A 14945-nucleotide genomic window follows, 5' to 3' on the forward strand; every position below is an offset into this window, starting at 1 on the left:
AAAAAATATTTAAAAAATTTCTAATCTGAGTTTTTACGTTTTGTTTGAGATATATTTTTTACGTTTATTTTGAACTAATGCACATTACACGTTTTTTTTTTATTAAATGTATGCTGTGGGTGTTTTATTATTTAAAAAACAGAAGTATATTTTTTGTATAAACATTGATTAATAATCTTCTTTAAAGCAAATATCGAGTATTAGTGTAAAATAAATATTTATCTCGCGTACATTCTACAGATTGGGTTTTAGACTAAGTAATGTCAAATTCGTATCTAATTCGACAAGCATTTCTTTTGAAACAATTTTTCAGAAAGTTGCTACAACAAACCGTCCAAGCCACTTAACTTGTTCAAACGAGATGAAGCACGGTTGGTTGGTTACAACAAACTCAGCCGTCAAACTTCGCCCACTTTGAGCAGATAGTTTTGTGCAGCCTGATTAAACTTTCAAACTGAATTTTATGCTTACAATAAAAATTAGCAATTAATTTTTTAGGGTAAATACTTCAAAAAGCGTGATTTGCAATTCAATATAACTTCAATATTTTATATTTTTTGATTTTAAGTTTGATGAGTAAATTTATTTTTCGAAGAATTGTTGTATTTGTAAGTTGACCTGACCTCGACGCTTCAAAAAAGCTAAAAAGTTCTATTTGTCGAGAGTTTTACATCTTATTAAGAGAAATGAGAGACTAGCGAGAGACTAGGAACTTCTTTTTAAAAACATAATTACTTGAATATGAGTTAAATGTTAAAACTTTATGAAAAGTATTGACTTCATTAACGTTAACAATGGCGCGCTATGAAGTTATTCTTTTTTTGGTGCTTCATTGTTGCTGCAATGGTAAGTACGGTTTATTACCATTTTTCACTTAAGTAAATAAAATCAGTGACTAATGGATACCTGCAAAATCTTTGAGATATGTTTCATTATTATTGATGCAAAGATAAAATAAACATAGCTTAATTTGGGTTTTAGTGAAGGCTCGAATAAATGAAAATGACGAAATTCTTGCAGAAATCATTCCAACCACGAATCAAAAACAAAGGCGAAACCAAGTTAATGAGTATATTCAATCAAACAAACCAAACAACCAATATCAAAATTTAAACGGTATTTCTACAATTAATGTTCCAGTTAGTACAACAATAAAAGACGGGTCATTTAGCGGTAAAAATGACGCATATTCTATTGCTAGTGATGTTGACAAATACGGGCTTTACGAATACACATCAGATAACACCGGGATGGCAGATCAACTTAGAAAACTTATTAATATAGTTCACCATGGCGACGAAAATGGAATGTCGCAAGATCATATATTAGAAAATCAAGCTAATCAGATGAATGCTAAAATAAATAGGTACATTGAAAGCAGTATGGACACAAGACCAACAATTGACCCTCTTGAATCACCTGTTGGCTTTAATTCTATTAGTCCAACGGTTGCACCGATAGTAAACAGCCAAAATAGCGATGTTGCAGTTATTACTATTCCTAACTCAATGACAATTGAAGATGAACATGGTAGAGAAATAGATACAATAAAAGAAGACAAATGGGTAAATGAGAACACAATTAAAGAGAACTACTCCGCAGATTTACAACCCGCTAAAAATATTTCAGTAGATTTACTTAAGGAGACTGTTAATTTTGTTAGTTCACCAACTGTGACCAATCGAGAACAACCAAGACCAACTGTAAGTTTAATTCACCATGATCCTACAACATCTTTAACGTTCAAATTGTACAAGGCTTTAAAAACAAACAAAAACTTTTTGAAAAACGCTCAAAAGCTATTATCTGGAATGCAAGAGAATGAACTCAATACATTTGAAAAAAATAAATCTGCATTGGATTTGATTAAAGATCCGCTAAGTTCTGAATTGAAACAAAGTTATTCAACTAAAGTAAATGATATCAGACATGACGAGAGTTTGCGTCACGAGTCAAAAGGCTTAATAGATAATACAAATATACGCTTGTTTAAAGTAATCAAAAAACTGTTTAACAACCAAGCAGAACCAAACATCGAAAGGGATTCAAAGCCATCACAAAAAAAATTGTTTAATCATGTCGAAGTTTCTAACCAACAACGAAAAGTAGAATTCGAACCAGATAGTAAAAGCAATGCAAAAGTTCGTTTAACAATAAGTAAAGAAACTTCTGAGAATCAAGGTAAAAATTTAATACAGTAAATTGCAATAAAGTTGGTGACGCAATAATAAATTTATTGTCTCGATGACGTCATTTGCTATTTAAAAATAAGTAGCGTTTACAAACGTTTAAAGTGATGTTTTCATCAATTTAAACCAAGTCAGATAACAACATCAAATTTAGATTTTAGATATTTGTTCAAAACAGTTATGTCTGAAGTGCGTCACTTTGCCAGGAAGTGGTGTACTAGTTTTTAACAAGTTATTTATATACATAAACATATATATATATACATGTTTATGTATATATTAAAAGTAATGATTTATAAATATAAATCATTATTAGCTATCCATAAAAAAACATTACCATAAAAATCATAAACAATAATTTTTAATTATAAATAGTTTTTGATTAATTTCAATTTGCTGAAACTTTTTTCACCTGTAGCTATATTTATTGGCAATGTAGGAAATAATCTTAAAGTTTTTCCATGTTTGGGTATGATTCTTTCAGTTCCCATTCTTCTAAAATATTTAGCAATTTCAGATGGCATGTTTCACTTGTATAATGGGTGCAATTTGGTATTTGAAACATTCAATTTTTAATTGTTCCAATATCCGAATATTTTTTGCATATCAATTCATCTTGCTTTTCTAATTGATCTGCGGTCATATTCTAAAATGCTTCACCCGTTAAAAAGTTAAGTTCTTCTGCAATATTTCTGATTCTGTTTATAGACAGGGCCGCCGAGAGCTGTCGCGCCGCCTGGGACAGCAATTCTGATTGGTGCCCTTATTTGTAAAAATTTCCCAATGTTATAGAAAAAGGATCTTCTTTTTATAGTTACCTTCTTTTCATTAAACGCCCTTGAATATCTGCCGCCCGGGACAAACTGTCCTTTTTTGCCCCCACTCCCTTCCAATCTGCGGCCTTGCTTATAGATGTAATATTACCGACTTGTAGAAAATGAGAAAAATTATATAGAAACAGAATAGTTCTAAAAAATGACACAAAAGTATTTACACTACAAAACAAATTTTGCAACTAGTATTCTCAAATTCAAATCATAAATCTATATTTATAGCATGTATAATATATATATATATATATATATATATATATATATATATATATATATATATATATATATATATATATATATATATATATATATATATATATATATATATCGGAAAATATTAACACTACAGTACAAAATTCACAGATATATAAATAAATATATTAGACTTCAAATTCAAATCACAACACTTTATTAAAAACAGGTATTATTAATCAAAATATAGCTTTACGTCTCTGCATTTGTAAAACTTCATTTAACACTGATTCTTTGTCTGACACAAAGCAAATAAAGAAACAATTTTAAAGATTTGTAAATTTATTAAATTTATCATTTTTCAACACCAAGATAAACGAAAACCAAGTTTGTTGCATATTCAGTTTATTTTGTAAATGCATTCGCGCACGAATTATGCTTATTCTCATAACAGCTTTATAACAAAAACAATGACATCCTTTATTGGGAAAAACCAATAATATGCAATTTATTTCCTTGACAATTACACAAGTTAGGTATATGCGATTTATCTGAAATGATTTTGACGCCTTTTAAACGTTGCGCCCTTGGCACCTGACCATATGCCAACGTCTGCGTCATTATAAATTGATAAATATTTGAACAAAAGTAATGAAAAAATATCAATTTAATTTTCTTATTAAAAAAGGTCACTCACAAACAAAAAATGCAAATTTAACATATACGCAAACGGCCAAAATTTCAAACAAATTTATGATCGTTAGTTTTTAATTCTAGTTATTTCATTTGGAGAATTTTTATGTTTTTTGTTATTTATTTATTTTATTTATTTTTTTTTAGTATTTTTTTATTTATACTTTCTTTTGTTTGTTATATTGTTATTATATATTGTTAGATTATGAATATTATTAGAATATTGTTTTTTTTTCTTGTGGAATAGATTGTCAAAAAATATTGTTTATTTGATGTGTTGTATAGATTGTAAAGAACTTCATAATAAGATCACGTGATCTTCTAGATATCCTGTCAGTAATGTATTCAATGCAAGTTTTTCTCTGTTTATTTTTGCTACAAGTAACTTCGTCTAGGAGACTTTTTCATATACGCTAGTCTCTATTAAGTATCTTATACTGCTCTGGAAGGCACATTTTTAGTAATTTGTGAATATGTTTTACAGCATATGTCACCTGAGCTTTTGGCTAAGTTTTCATTCTTGATAAACAAACTTTTTTTCTGTAAAGGGTGTGTTTTATTTAGTCTTCTTCTTTTAAAAACAACTCTAACCAATTTCAAGAAACATTTAGATGCTTTGAAATTTTGCTATTGTAGGCTTCGAACTTTTAATATGAAATGGTTTTAAATTGTGTTTCTAATTTGTTGTCCAACAAGTTTCTAATTTCATGTCCAAGCAAGGCATAACATGCTTCTACTTGCTTTCTATAAATTACCTTACAAGTAAATTTCAACTTAATGTAAAAGTGAAAATTTACCTTGCAAAGAATTGCAAATCTTTATTACAATCTTTAAAGAAAATCAAAAAATAATTTTTTACAAAACGTTCTGAGATTTTTGCTGCATATGTTTAACCATCTGTAATTTGACATTTTATGTTGGTTTTCATGAATTTTTTATGGTTGGAATTACTATTATTTACTATTTGTTTAAATAAAAGTACTATGACTTGATTTACCTGTTACTCTATTAAATACTATTTTATGATTTATATATGCGGTATTAGATTTTTTTCTTGAGTAAAAGTCAGCCGGAGGGTGAATAGACGAAGGGGAAATGGGCCAAGTAGAAAACTTAGTATAGTTTCAACTTTTGATAAAGTTCATAATGGTTGATGAAATTTAATTTAGTCTTGAAAAATATTTAGAAAGAATTTCAATTGTGCTCAAAAACTTGTTTGTTAAAGGTTTGATAATAGAAGCATTTTAGTTTTTTTTAGCTTTTCAATTCAAATATTATATTTACTTAATGTTGATTTGTTACGAAGTTTAATTTTTTTTCGGATTTTAGAAGTTAATTCAATAAATGGGAACTCGCAGAATGGAAACTTACAAAGTGGATCAAGCAAAGTTGATGAAAGTCAAAATGAAGACAGAGATAGATATGAAGAAACATTGCTTGCTAAAAACAAAAGCGAAAAAGAAATAAATCAGCAACTTCTAAATGAAATCAAAAAACTTTTAAAAAATGAAAGTGTTGAAACTTCTCAAGTTGAAGAATCAAATCACGAAGAGAAAGAAGAAGAAAAACTGGGCACTAATGTTTACGATTTTTTAAAAAATACAGATGAGTTAAAAACATTTCTAATAAAAAATACTAACGGAAAATCTAATTCAGAATGGATTAAAAAATTTTCAAAGCTAGGCACTGAGTTTCCGCCCAATCCAGTTAAAGAATCAAATTTTACCGTTGCTAATTCAATTTCAAACACTGCAAAGATAGACGAAAAAACAAATTCAAAAACAAATTTTATGAATGAAGGTAACACAAAAGACGCCGCAATTAACGATAATGAAATTAAACAGGACAACGAAAGGCTGGATGAAGAATTAAATGAAATTGAACGCCAGAAAGAATTACTTAAAGAGAAAGAAAAAAAATTACAAAAAATGAAAGAAGAAATTAAAAATAAACAAACTAAAATTGACTACAAAATAAAAAATAAAGAAATAAAAGATAAAGAAAAATCGGACTCTAATCAAAAAAATAAACAGATTGTTAATGAATCTAAAGAAAAAAATCTGAAACAAGTTTCAAGTTTATTAGAGTCTCACACAAATGCGCAGCAAGGAATTTTGAATAACGAAGAACAACAGTACTTAAGAAAAAAGCTACTTAGAAAAAGTCGTTTAAACCTAAAAAAGTATGATTATGAAAATACCGAAAAAACTAAAAACAAACATTCTAAATTGATATTTACTTCCGAAAGAAGAACATCGGATTCTTCATTTGACTCTGCAAAACAAAACTCTTTGAAACTACCAATTAATAACCCAAAACCAAACTTATCTGATTCATTTGTGCCCCACGCAAAGTTTTACAACGATAATGATAATGCTAACGAGCCGAATAATGTTATAAAAGAATCCAGTAATAATGTGCAAGAAAAACCTTTATTTTTCTTAAAAAAATTTGATTCTAGTTTAGAAAATTCGTGGATTTCAAACCGTCATAACCTCATTTCTTCGGCATCTACAGATGCATTAGGTGAAACCAAAGACTTTATTTTAACAACGATAAAAGATAACAAAAATGATAAAAACAAAGAACTAAATAAAAACATGAATGAACAAGGAAAAAATAAAAACATGAATGAACAAGGAAAATCCTCCTTGATTTCACTAAGTAATCCTATAATTAGAAATAGCACTCATTATATTTCAATATACAATCGTGTAAGCGATAAATCTTCAGAAAGGCGAAAGTTATTAGAAAATCAATCTCTATTAAATTTGGCATCTCTACGTATTCCTCAAGATCGTAATTTTACTACAATTGATGATAAAACCATTAAAATCGACGAAGATATCAGCAGAAAAAGGTTTATAAAACCAATTTCCAACAATAAAATAGTTGATGTTGCAGCCTATAAAAAAAGTTTTAGCGAAACTCCTGATAATTTTGATATTAATGAAGATACTCCAGAGCTGTCTTTGAAAGAAAAAGTGAAAGAAACGTTTCACAGTGAAGAACCTGCAAATTACACAATAGAGTTAAGACCAAATTTAACATTAGTATCAGAAGATAACACCAATAAAACAGAAAGTCAACTTTTTAAACCAATTATTCCTCAACATGCTGTTTTTAAAAAGAAAAAACATTCCAGAAAATTCCATCACTTAACACCACGCGTGATGAAACACTTTACACCTCTAATAAATGAAAGAAATGTTATTGTCCCTGATTTAACTTACAAAAAGTTTACAGATAACGCTTGGTTCAAAGATGAAGAAAATGATGATACTGATCCTGCTGATATCACTAGATCAATTCTACCCAAAGTTGATTTTCATTTTAGAAAAAATATTTCAAATAAAATTCCAATAGAAGCTGTATTTGATATTATAGGCTCAGACAATAATAGAAGAGATAGTATACTTAGTATTCCTGTTGAAATAGTTAGAGATCCAATTGAAGTTCTTAAAAACAATAAAAAAATACATATTGAAATAATAAAAACTTTTCCCAACCTACTCCGCAAGTTAGACAAACAATTAGAGGCGAACAATGCTCGTGATAAAATAATACTGTTTAATGTAACAAGTGCTAAAGATATCAAAACTAATAATTAAATGATAAACTATATCAACTTTGAAAGTAGATAAAAAATATCGATAAACATTTTGAAATAAGAACTCAAACTTAGTAATTATCAACCATTAACATTATTGTTGATTTCAATATAAAGTAAACTGTTTTTAAAAGCTTATCCAAAACAAAACAAACAATATGCTCAGATTTTTTATTAAAAGATTAAATATAAACAACGAAAGAAAGATTTAAAAAAATTGAATACAAGGAAACAATAAAAAAAGAGATTGGATACAAGGCTGCCGGTTTTAATCATGTGCAGGGTGTCAAATAATATTTTTTATATACTTTTTATATTATATATTGAACTTTATATTTCATTTTTAAAGTTTGAAAAAAAACTTTTGGGGGGGTTGAGGGAGGGGTTTATGCCCCTAACCCCCCAAACGCCGCGATCGATATGTAATAAAAAAAAAAATATTACTAACGAAGGAAAAAAAAGGATGACAGGCATATAAGGTGCTGGTGATGAAAAATTGAATACAAACAACGAAATGGTAAAAAAGATCTTTATTATTAAAAAGTATTAAATAAGGTTTGTTATTAGCTCGATTTACATTAAGAATTGTTAAAGATTTTTTTATCATTTAAAGGGAAAAAAATAAAATATTTACAAAGAATACTAAAACACACACGAAAACATATTGTAAATATTTGATTATAAATTTTTATTATAATAATTGTAAAAATTAATGTGAAATAAATGTGCTGTAAGAATTCTTTTTTTTTTTTTTAAACAATAAAAGCTACGGCGTAATTATTTTATTACTCCACCATTTTTCTATTAGACACAAAGCATAGAAGGCAATTAACATGTTTTATAGAGGCTGTAGATTTTTTGAATATTGTTACCAACAAAAACAACTGAAGCTTAACGATTTTCTCAGCTATATTTATTAAAGTTGTTACCTAGAAGTAAGTATAGATGTTAAAATATTTTATTTTAACGTTTTTTATATTTCATTGATAGTAATTAAAAAAAAAAGATCGATTATCATTTGGCTCGTTGTTTAAGATAGATAATGTATAGTAAACTTGGGGTAACAATAAACGACAATTTCTGAACTTTATATATTTCCACGTTAAACAAACTTGGCGTAAATTACTTACAGAGTTAAATGTAGCTATAGATTTTAATAATTTAATAAAAAGAAGTTTTACTTTAACTTTTTAAGTTTAAGAAATTTTTATTCAACTTGGATAAGTTGAATTTTGGGCAGCATCCAATTTTGTGCGAACAGCCTTTCGCATCATAAAAATCACACTTTTTTTTATTTAATTTTATAAAAGTGTGGTTTTGCGGTTATAAAATCGTTTTCTTTCCAGTTAGTGTTAATGTCACTTCGGTAGTCCAAATATTTATAATAAAAAAGATGTTTCAAGTCACTATAAAATGGTTTTTCGCATAAAATGAAAAAACTCAAATCTTTTTACACCTAACTTTTAAACGTAACTGTGCAACAATGGAGTATGCCACTTCTTTGAAATAAGTACGAGTCGCCACTCAATTTTACCAAATATGTTTAGAAAAATAAAAATTAAAATAAAAAAATAAATAAAAAAACTAATATTTTTTAATATAAAGAAGTTCTGCACGAATTACTAAAGGCATTATATTTCGTGCAATCTGCTCGATATATATTTCCAAAGTATTACATTTTGTGCATTATTTAATTTTTTCCTAATGACGTTTTTAATTGCATTTTCTGGTTTGAAATAATTTAAAAACCAATGTTTTTATCTTTTATTTTTGTTTTAAGTGCCCCAAGAAGACCTAACGGTCTTGTCAAAGAGCATGTGGAAGAGCATTTAACTAGGAACTTCGCGGCTCTTTCCTTATCTATAGTGCGAAATATGCCCAAAAATTGCTTCGAACCCTGAATCTCTAGCTTCTAAAGCAAGCGGTCTAACCTCTGCGTCACAGCTGCTCTATGTTAAAGTTACTAATGACTGATTTAAGACAAAAAGAAAAAATTAAAACAAAAGGTAGTAATCAGCATAATTTGAATTCTTTTAATTAATGCAATATTTCAAATCAAATTTTTGGTCACATTTTCCGATAGTGACCCAGATGTTTTAACACCACTTGCAACTACAATAAAAACTATAGGTAATACAAAAATACAAACCAGCAATAATTATACTCCAGGTATGTACGACAATATCAAAAGAACATTTTTAGTGTCAAACCGGCATAGTCTACGTCTATTTTCCCAACAACTACAACATTTGATAATCTAATCCCTAGAGCGTCAATTTGTACTGAGTATAATGACTTCGGCCATTCAAATAATTCCTTTTTATTGTTTATTTTATTTTACTGTTTTATAAAAGTTCCCAATTACTTCTTAGTTTTCTTTTAAGCATTAACGCAAAATATAGTTTTAGTGCATTTTCAGAATAATAATAGGCAAGTGAAGTTTATTCTTTAAAGTCTTTTATAATCCTAATCGGTTTTTACAAATCCTAAAAATTGAAAAAGCCTATATAAAGGCTGGATTACAGGGAACTTTAATTAACCCCAGGCCCACGTTTGTTTTAAATTCCAAAACCGGCTCAAATGCTAAAATAGCTATGTAATTTAATAAACTTACACAGAAATATACGAAATTTTCAATCTTCTTGAATAAATCTGCTAAAATTATTATATAAACTAACTGTAGGAAGTTAAACTTTACTTCGTTTGACATTAAATTAAATTTTACTTGATTTGACATTGAATTAAATTTTACTTGGTCAAATGCACGAAATTAAATTTTACTAATTATTATCTTGCACAAAATTGTGCAAATTGTCAAAATAAAAAATATAAGGGACAAACAAATAAATAAAAGAAGTATAGAATTTATTCGTTTCCCAAATTATTACTACTTTGTAGATAAAATAATGGGCTTCTTAAACTAACGTCCAATTGGAAGCTGTGTATTTGGATTCCATGATGTTTGCAGCAAACGTTCACCAAACTGTTCAAAATTCGCCAACTTTAAGCAATATCTTTTAGCTCCAGTGACGCATTTACAGGAAAAAAAAAATAAACGCTGGAGTTTAAGCCACTGGTTTATTAATTTCAGCATACGCGTAGTACGCTTTTGCTGGCACGAGAATGAAAAATATAAGCTTGTAGGATAATAAAGGCTGGGTTGAAGATAATGAAACTGGCTGAGATAATACTCAGAAAGTTTTGATAATTTGTAATATTGATTGATCAATTTCGCTGATTTTAGAAGAAAATAAACTAGTAGTTTGAAATCCAGCCGTTGTTTTTGTATTTTTAAAGGCGTCACCGGAGCTAAAGGATTTAACTTGTAGTTGAATAGAAGTACTGACAAGTAAATATAGAATTAGTAGGAAAATAAACTTGTTCTCTGTTCGCCCCGACCATATAATTATTACTTATACAACACAAAAATTTATGTATTTTTTACTGACAAAACAAACCATTAAAAAACATACGTCATCATCTATCATTTGTCAGCATCTAAACCCGACAATTTGCCAACTTCAAAATTTAACAACAACATTAAAGAAGTCTTCTCAAACGTACTAAAATTTTACAGAATAGGTAATTTAAAAAAAAGTTTTACAGCACCATCATGTCGAAGCAGAAATAAACCAAAAGAGTCCCGGGAGTTGAATGTCAGAAGGCCATCTGAGATGCTAGAAAAGTACATCTTAGATACTCAAGAAACTAAAGCAAGACAATGATTTCAAAAAAACAAAGCAATTAAATAATTAAATCAGATACTTCAGATGAAACTAAGTCCAGAGTTCAAAAAAGGCCAATACAAGATTAACGTTAAGAGGTGCAAAAGGCGTTGTATAACTTAGGAAAAAGCATTACTAACTCAAAATAACATGCGTTACCAATACTTCTACAAGTCTTTGGTTTGTCAATCGTGTTCATCCAAAAATACAAAATTAACGTAGTTTTTTTTTGCATGAATAAACTTATTATTTCTAACTTAATTATTTCAACTCATTCATTTACAGGTCACTATTATTTTGCTATAATGCATCTTTTAGATAAGTTGTTTGCAATACTGTCATCGGTATCATTATAGTTGTTAACGCTTGAGTCAAATTTATTTGCTGCTGTAATTTAATGTTAAACAATTTCTTTTTGTGTTAAACAATTTCTTTTTGTCTTTTTGTCTTAAAGATACTGCAATTTGCTGGTCTTTTTTACGAAAAACTTGTCTACTTTATGTATAAACCCGCTTATTATTACTTTAATCCCAAGAAATGTATTGCGGATGATATAGAAATTGTTTCAAATTCGTATTTTTTAGTTCTCAACGTTTTTTGATCAAATGTTCATCATTAGCAGGAACCTTTGAAATAAATTAAAAAAAAAACATCTAAATATTTTATTTATGCAACATTTCTTTATTAGCAAATATTTTTATAGCATTCACATTAGCATCACAGCTCTCAAAAATGCTACCACAGTAGTCGGAGAAAAGATATCACAGTTGTCATCGATTTGCGTCTATATATAGTAACACGTTCTTATTTACATAGCTTTGTAACATAAATAGAGGAACACATTGCATTCCTCTATTTATGGTACAAAGCTGTGTAAATAAGAACTGGCATTTTGCGTCCGCCACTGGACATTTAACACTTTGTCTAAAAGCTCAAAAAAATTCAAGTTTTAATGACTGTAAAAATATGAGGAAAATCAAATTAGTTTAAAATAAAATAAAAACAAATCTTATAAGTTTAATTTACAAAAAAAAAAAAGAAACTTTTTAAATATACAATTAGTTACACAAAAAGAACATGAATTAATTAAATTTGAATTGTTTCATGGTCAGAAGCACGTCTGAGGCATTTTTTCAAGCAAAAAAAAAAATCAATTTACTTTGTATTTTTGGGTAAACACGATTGACAAACTAAAAACTTGTAGAAGTATTAGTACTTAAGTAACACATGTTATTTTGGGTTAGTAATGCTTTTTCCCAAATCATACGACACTTTAATTTAATTTTATATGCTTATATATATATATATATATATATATATATATATATATATATATATATATATATAATATATATATATATATATATATATATATATATATATATATGTATATATATATATGTATATATATATATATGTATATATATATATATATGTATATATATATATATATATATGTATATATATATATATATATATATATATATATATATATATATATATATATATATATATATATATATATTATATATATATATATATATATATATATATATATATATATATATATATATATATATATATATATATATATATATATATATCGTCGGGAATAGTGTAAATCCGCGTAACTAGCATTGAATAACGGATACTACGTATCCTACGTATCAGAGGCGTAACTATAAATTATATACTTTTTTAAATCTATTCCTTTATTTTTAAGCAATAATAACAATTGATTGGTTAAACCTACTGCCAAATGGTCCTTTATTTCATAAAAACCCAAAAATGTTTTTTTAATCTCTATTTGACAAGGTTGAGTGTCCTGTTTGCGAATTATGTGAACGTATCGATAAGTCTTGAGTTGTGTCAACTATGGATGCCAAACTCCGGATATGGGTATCAATAATGGAAAAAAAAGGCAGATTCATTTATTTCCAATAATAATGTTCTTTCTAAATTTCGGCTTAAACATTGAATCACTTCATTTTGGATAGCTGGACTAAGATATTTTATAGTGCCTTTAGGCTTATTGAGTACTTGTTTCATTGTATCGTCGTACTTTGACAGCAAATTAACATGAGACAAAAATTTGCCATTGTAAATTTCATCTGCCAACACTTCACTGTGACCTCTAAATGCAAGTGAGTTTTTTGTTAACATTAAAGTGATGTTAAATAACCTTTCTAATACCATCTTTCAAAATGAAGCTTTATGACGAATTAATGTTTCTGTATCCTCATTAAGTGTCCTGTTTTGTTTCCAATGATCGTATACTTGATATGCTTCAATATGTTTTAGGCTATTAGCATGACTTTTTATTTTTTTACTTAGCCCTTTCCAGTCTCGAACTCTCGAACGCCATTGGTTATTTTTGTTATTTGAAAATAACCAACATAGTTTACAATATGCTGAATTCAGAATTTTGGAATAACAAGAAATTTTCCTTTAAAATACCCCATATCTGTTGTTAATGAATTTAATTCCTGAAATATATTTGGTTCTGGATCTGTTTCTTAAACTTGCATTGCAGTGGTGAGATTGTTAGGATTTGCGAAAATATCTACATTACTTTTATAACGAGATTCATTATGATCTTTCGAAATTTCATTGTGCTCTAAGTTAATTGAAACAGATAACATTTCTTCTTGTTGGGTTGCTTGAGAAGTACTAGTAATGACATTGATATCTTTATCTGCAACTACTTCACTAGGTTTCTGTTCTACTGATGAAAAAAATAAGGATATCTTTTTATTGTTTTTACATAATCTATCATCAGCCTCCTTTTTTAATTTCCTTTTTCTGGCTCCACACATATAAGTTCTTTTTGAGTCCATGCTATTGTAAGAAAAGTATTTTATTAGAACAATTATATCTATGTATTAACTCCATAGGCGGATCCAGCATACAACCCCCTCAAATTGAGGGGGTTTTAAATTCTATATCGTCATAATTTTTGAACGCTTAGAGATAATACTATGAAACTTAAAAATTATCGATGAATATAAGTCTAGTTCAAAATATTACAAAAAATATTTCATCAACTTGTTGCTCTCACGTTTGGGGCAGGTGTTGCAAAAAATTTAGGGCTTTTTTGTTGCCAGCCTCCAATCATCGCAATTTTTTGCAAATCCTCATTATTTAACATAAGTATAAACATATAAATGTTTAGAGTTAGCTCCATGTCTGGAAGTTAGCTATCTCAAAGATCAAAAAATGCAGGATCCGCCACTGAACCCTATTGATATAAATATATACAGCTAAATATTTTTGAATAAATAATGGACTAAATTTGTATTTATTCTTTTGTTCGTACTTTGAGTCCGCCCTTTTAATTTTATATCAAATATGTACACATAATTTGTGTTTCTTTGTTAATTCGTACTATCCTCGTACTATAACAAAACCTAGTGCGTACTCAACACAAAAACATGGTTCTACCTGTATCGCGTTTGCATACACTTTTAACTTAAAAATTCAAGATCTCAGTAATTAATTTATAAAGAAAATTGTAAATCGCTAGAATAAAATTGCAAGTTTTTTTTAATAAGCAGTTAAAAAATATTACCAATATTATAAATTTAACTAGTTTATTACCTATTAGCTAAACATTTTGATAACTCAACTTATTGTGATGAAAATTATAATTATATGATTTTTACTGCTTTGCATGAATGCATATAAAAAGAAAAGCATTTACCTT

At 27.7% G+C, this 14945-nt stretch overlaps 1 protein-coding gene across 1 annotated transcript; it reads left to right on the forward strand.

Annotated features, from left to right (window-relative positions):
• The first annotated feature begins 184 nt into the window (after positions 1–184).
• Positions 185–8254, forward strand: LOC105843101 (MATH and LRR domain-containing protein PFE0570w). Its single transcript, XM_065790347.1, has 3 exons — positions 185–846; positions 982–2181; positions 5237–8254. The coding sequence occupies exons 1-3, from the start codon at positions 795–797 to the stop codon at positions 7516–7518; spliced, it is 3534 nt and encodes a 1177-aa protein (XP_065646419.1). The 5' UTR covers positions 185–794; the 3' UTR covers positions 7519–8254.
• The last annotated feature ends 6691 nt before the right edge of the window (positions 8255–14945 follow it).

Source organism: Hydra vulgaris, chromosome 02 (genome assembly GCF_038396675.1).
Source record: "Hydra vulgaris chromosome 02, alternate assembly HydraT2T_AEP".
Lineage (NCBI taxonomy): Eukaryota > Metazoa > Cnidaria > Hydrozoa > Anthoathecata > Hydridae > Hydra > Hydra vulgaris.

Coding starts and splice junctions, on each gene's coding strand:
- LOC105843101 (XM_065790347.1), top strand. CDS start 795: ATGGCGCGCTATGAAGTTATTCTTTTTTTGGTGCTTCATTGTTGCTGC. Junction 847..981: donor GCTTCATTGTTGCTGCAATG/GTAAGTACGGTT, acceptor TTTGGGTTTTAG/TGAAGGCTCGAATAAATGAA. Junction 2,182..5,236: donor AGAAACTTCTGAGAATCAAG/GTAAAAATTTAA, acceptor TTCGGATTTTAG/AAGTTAATTCAATAAATGGG.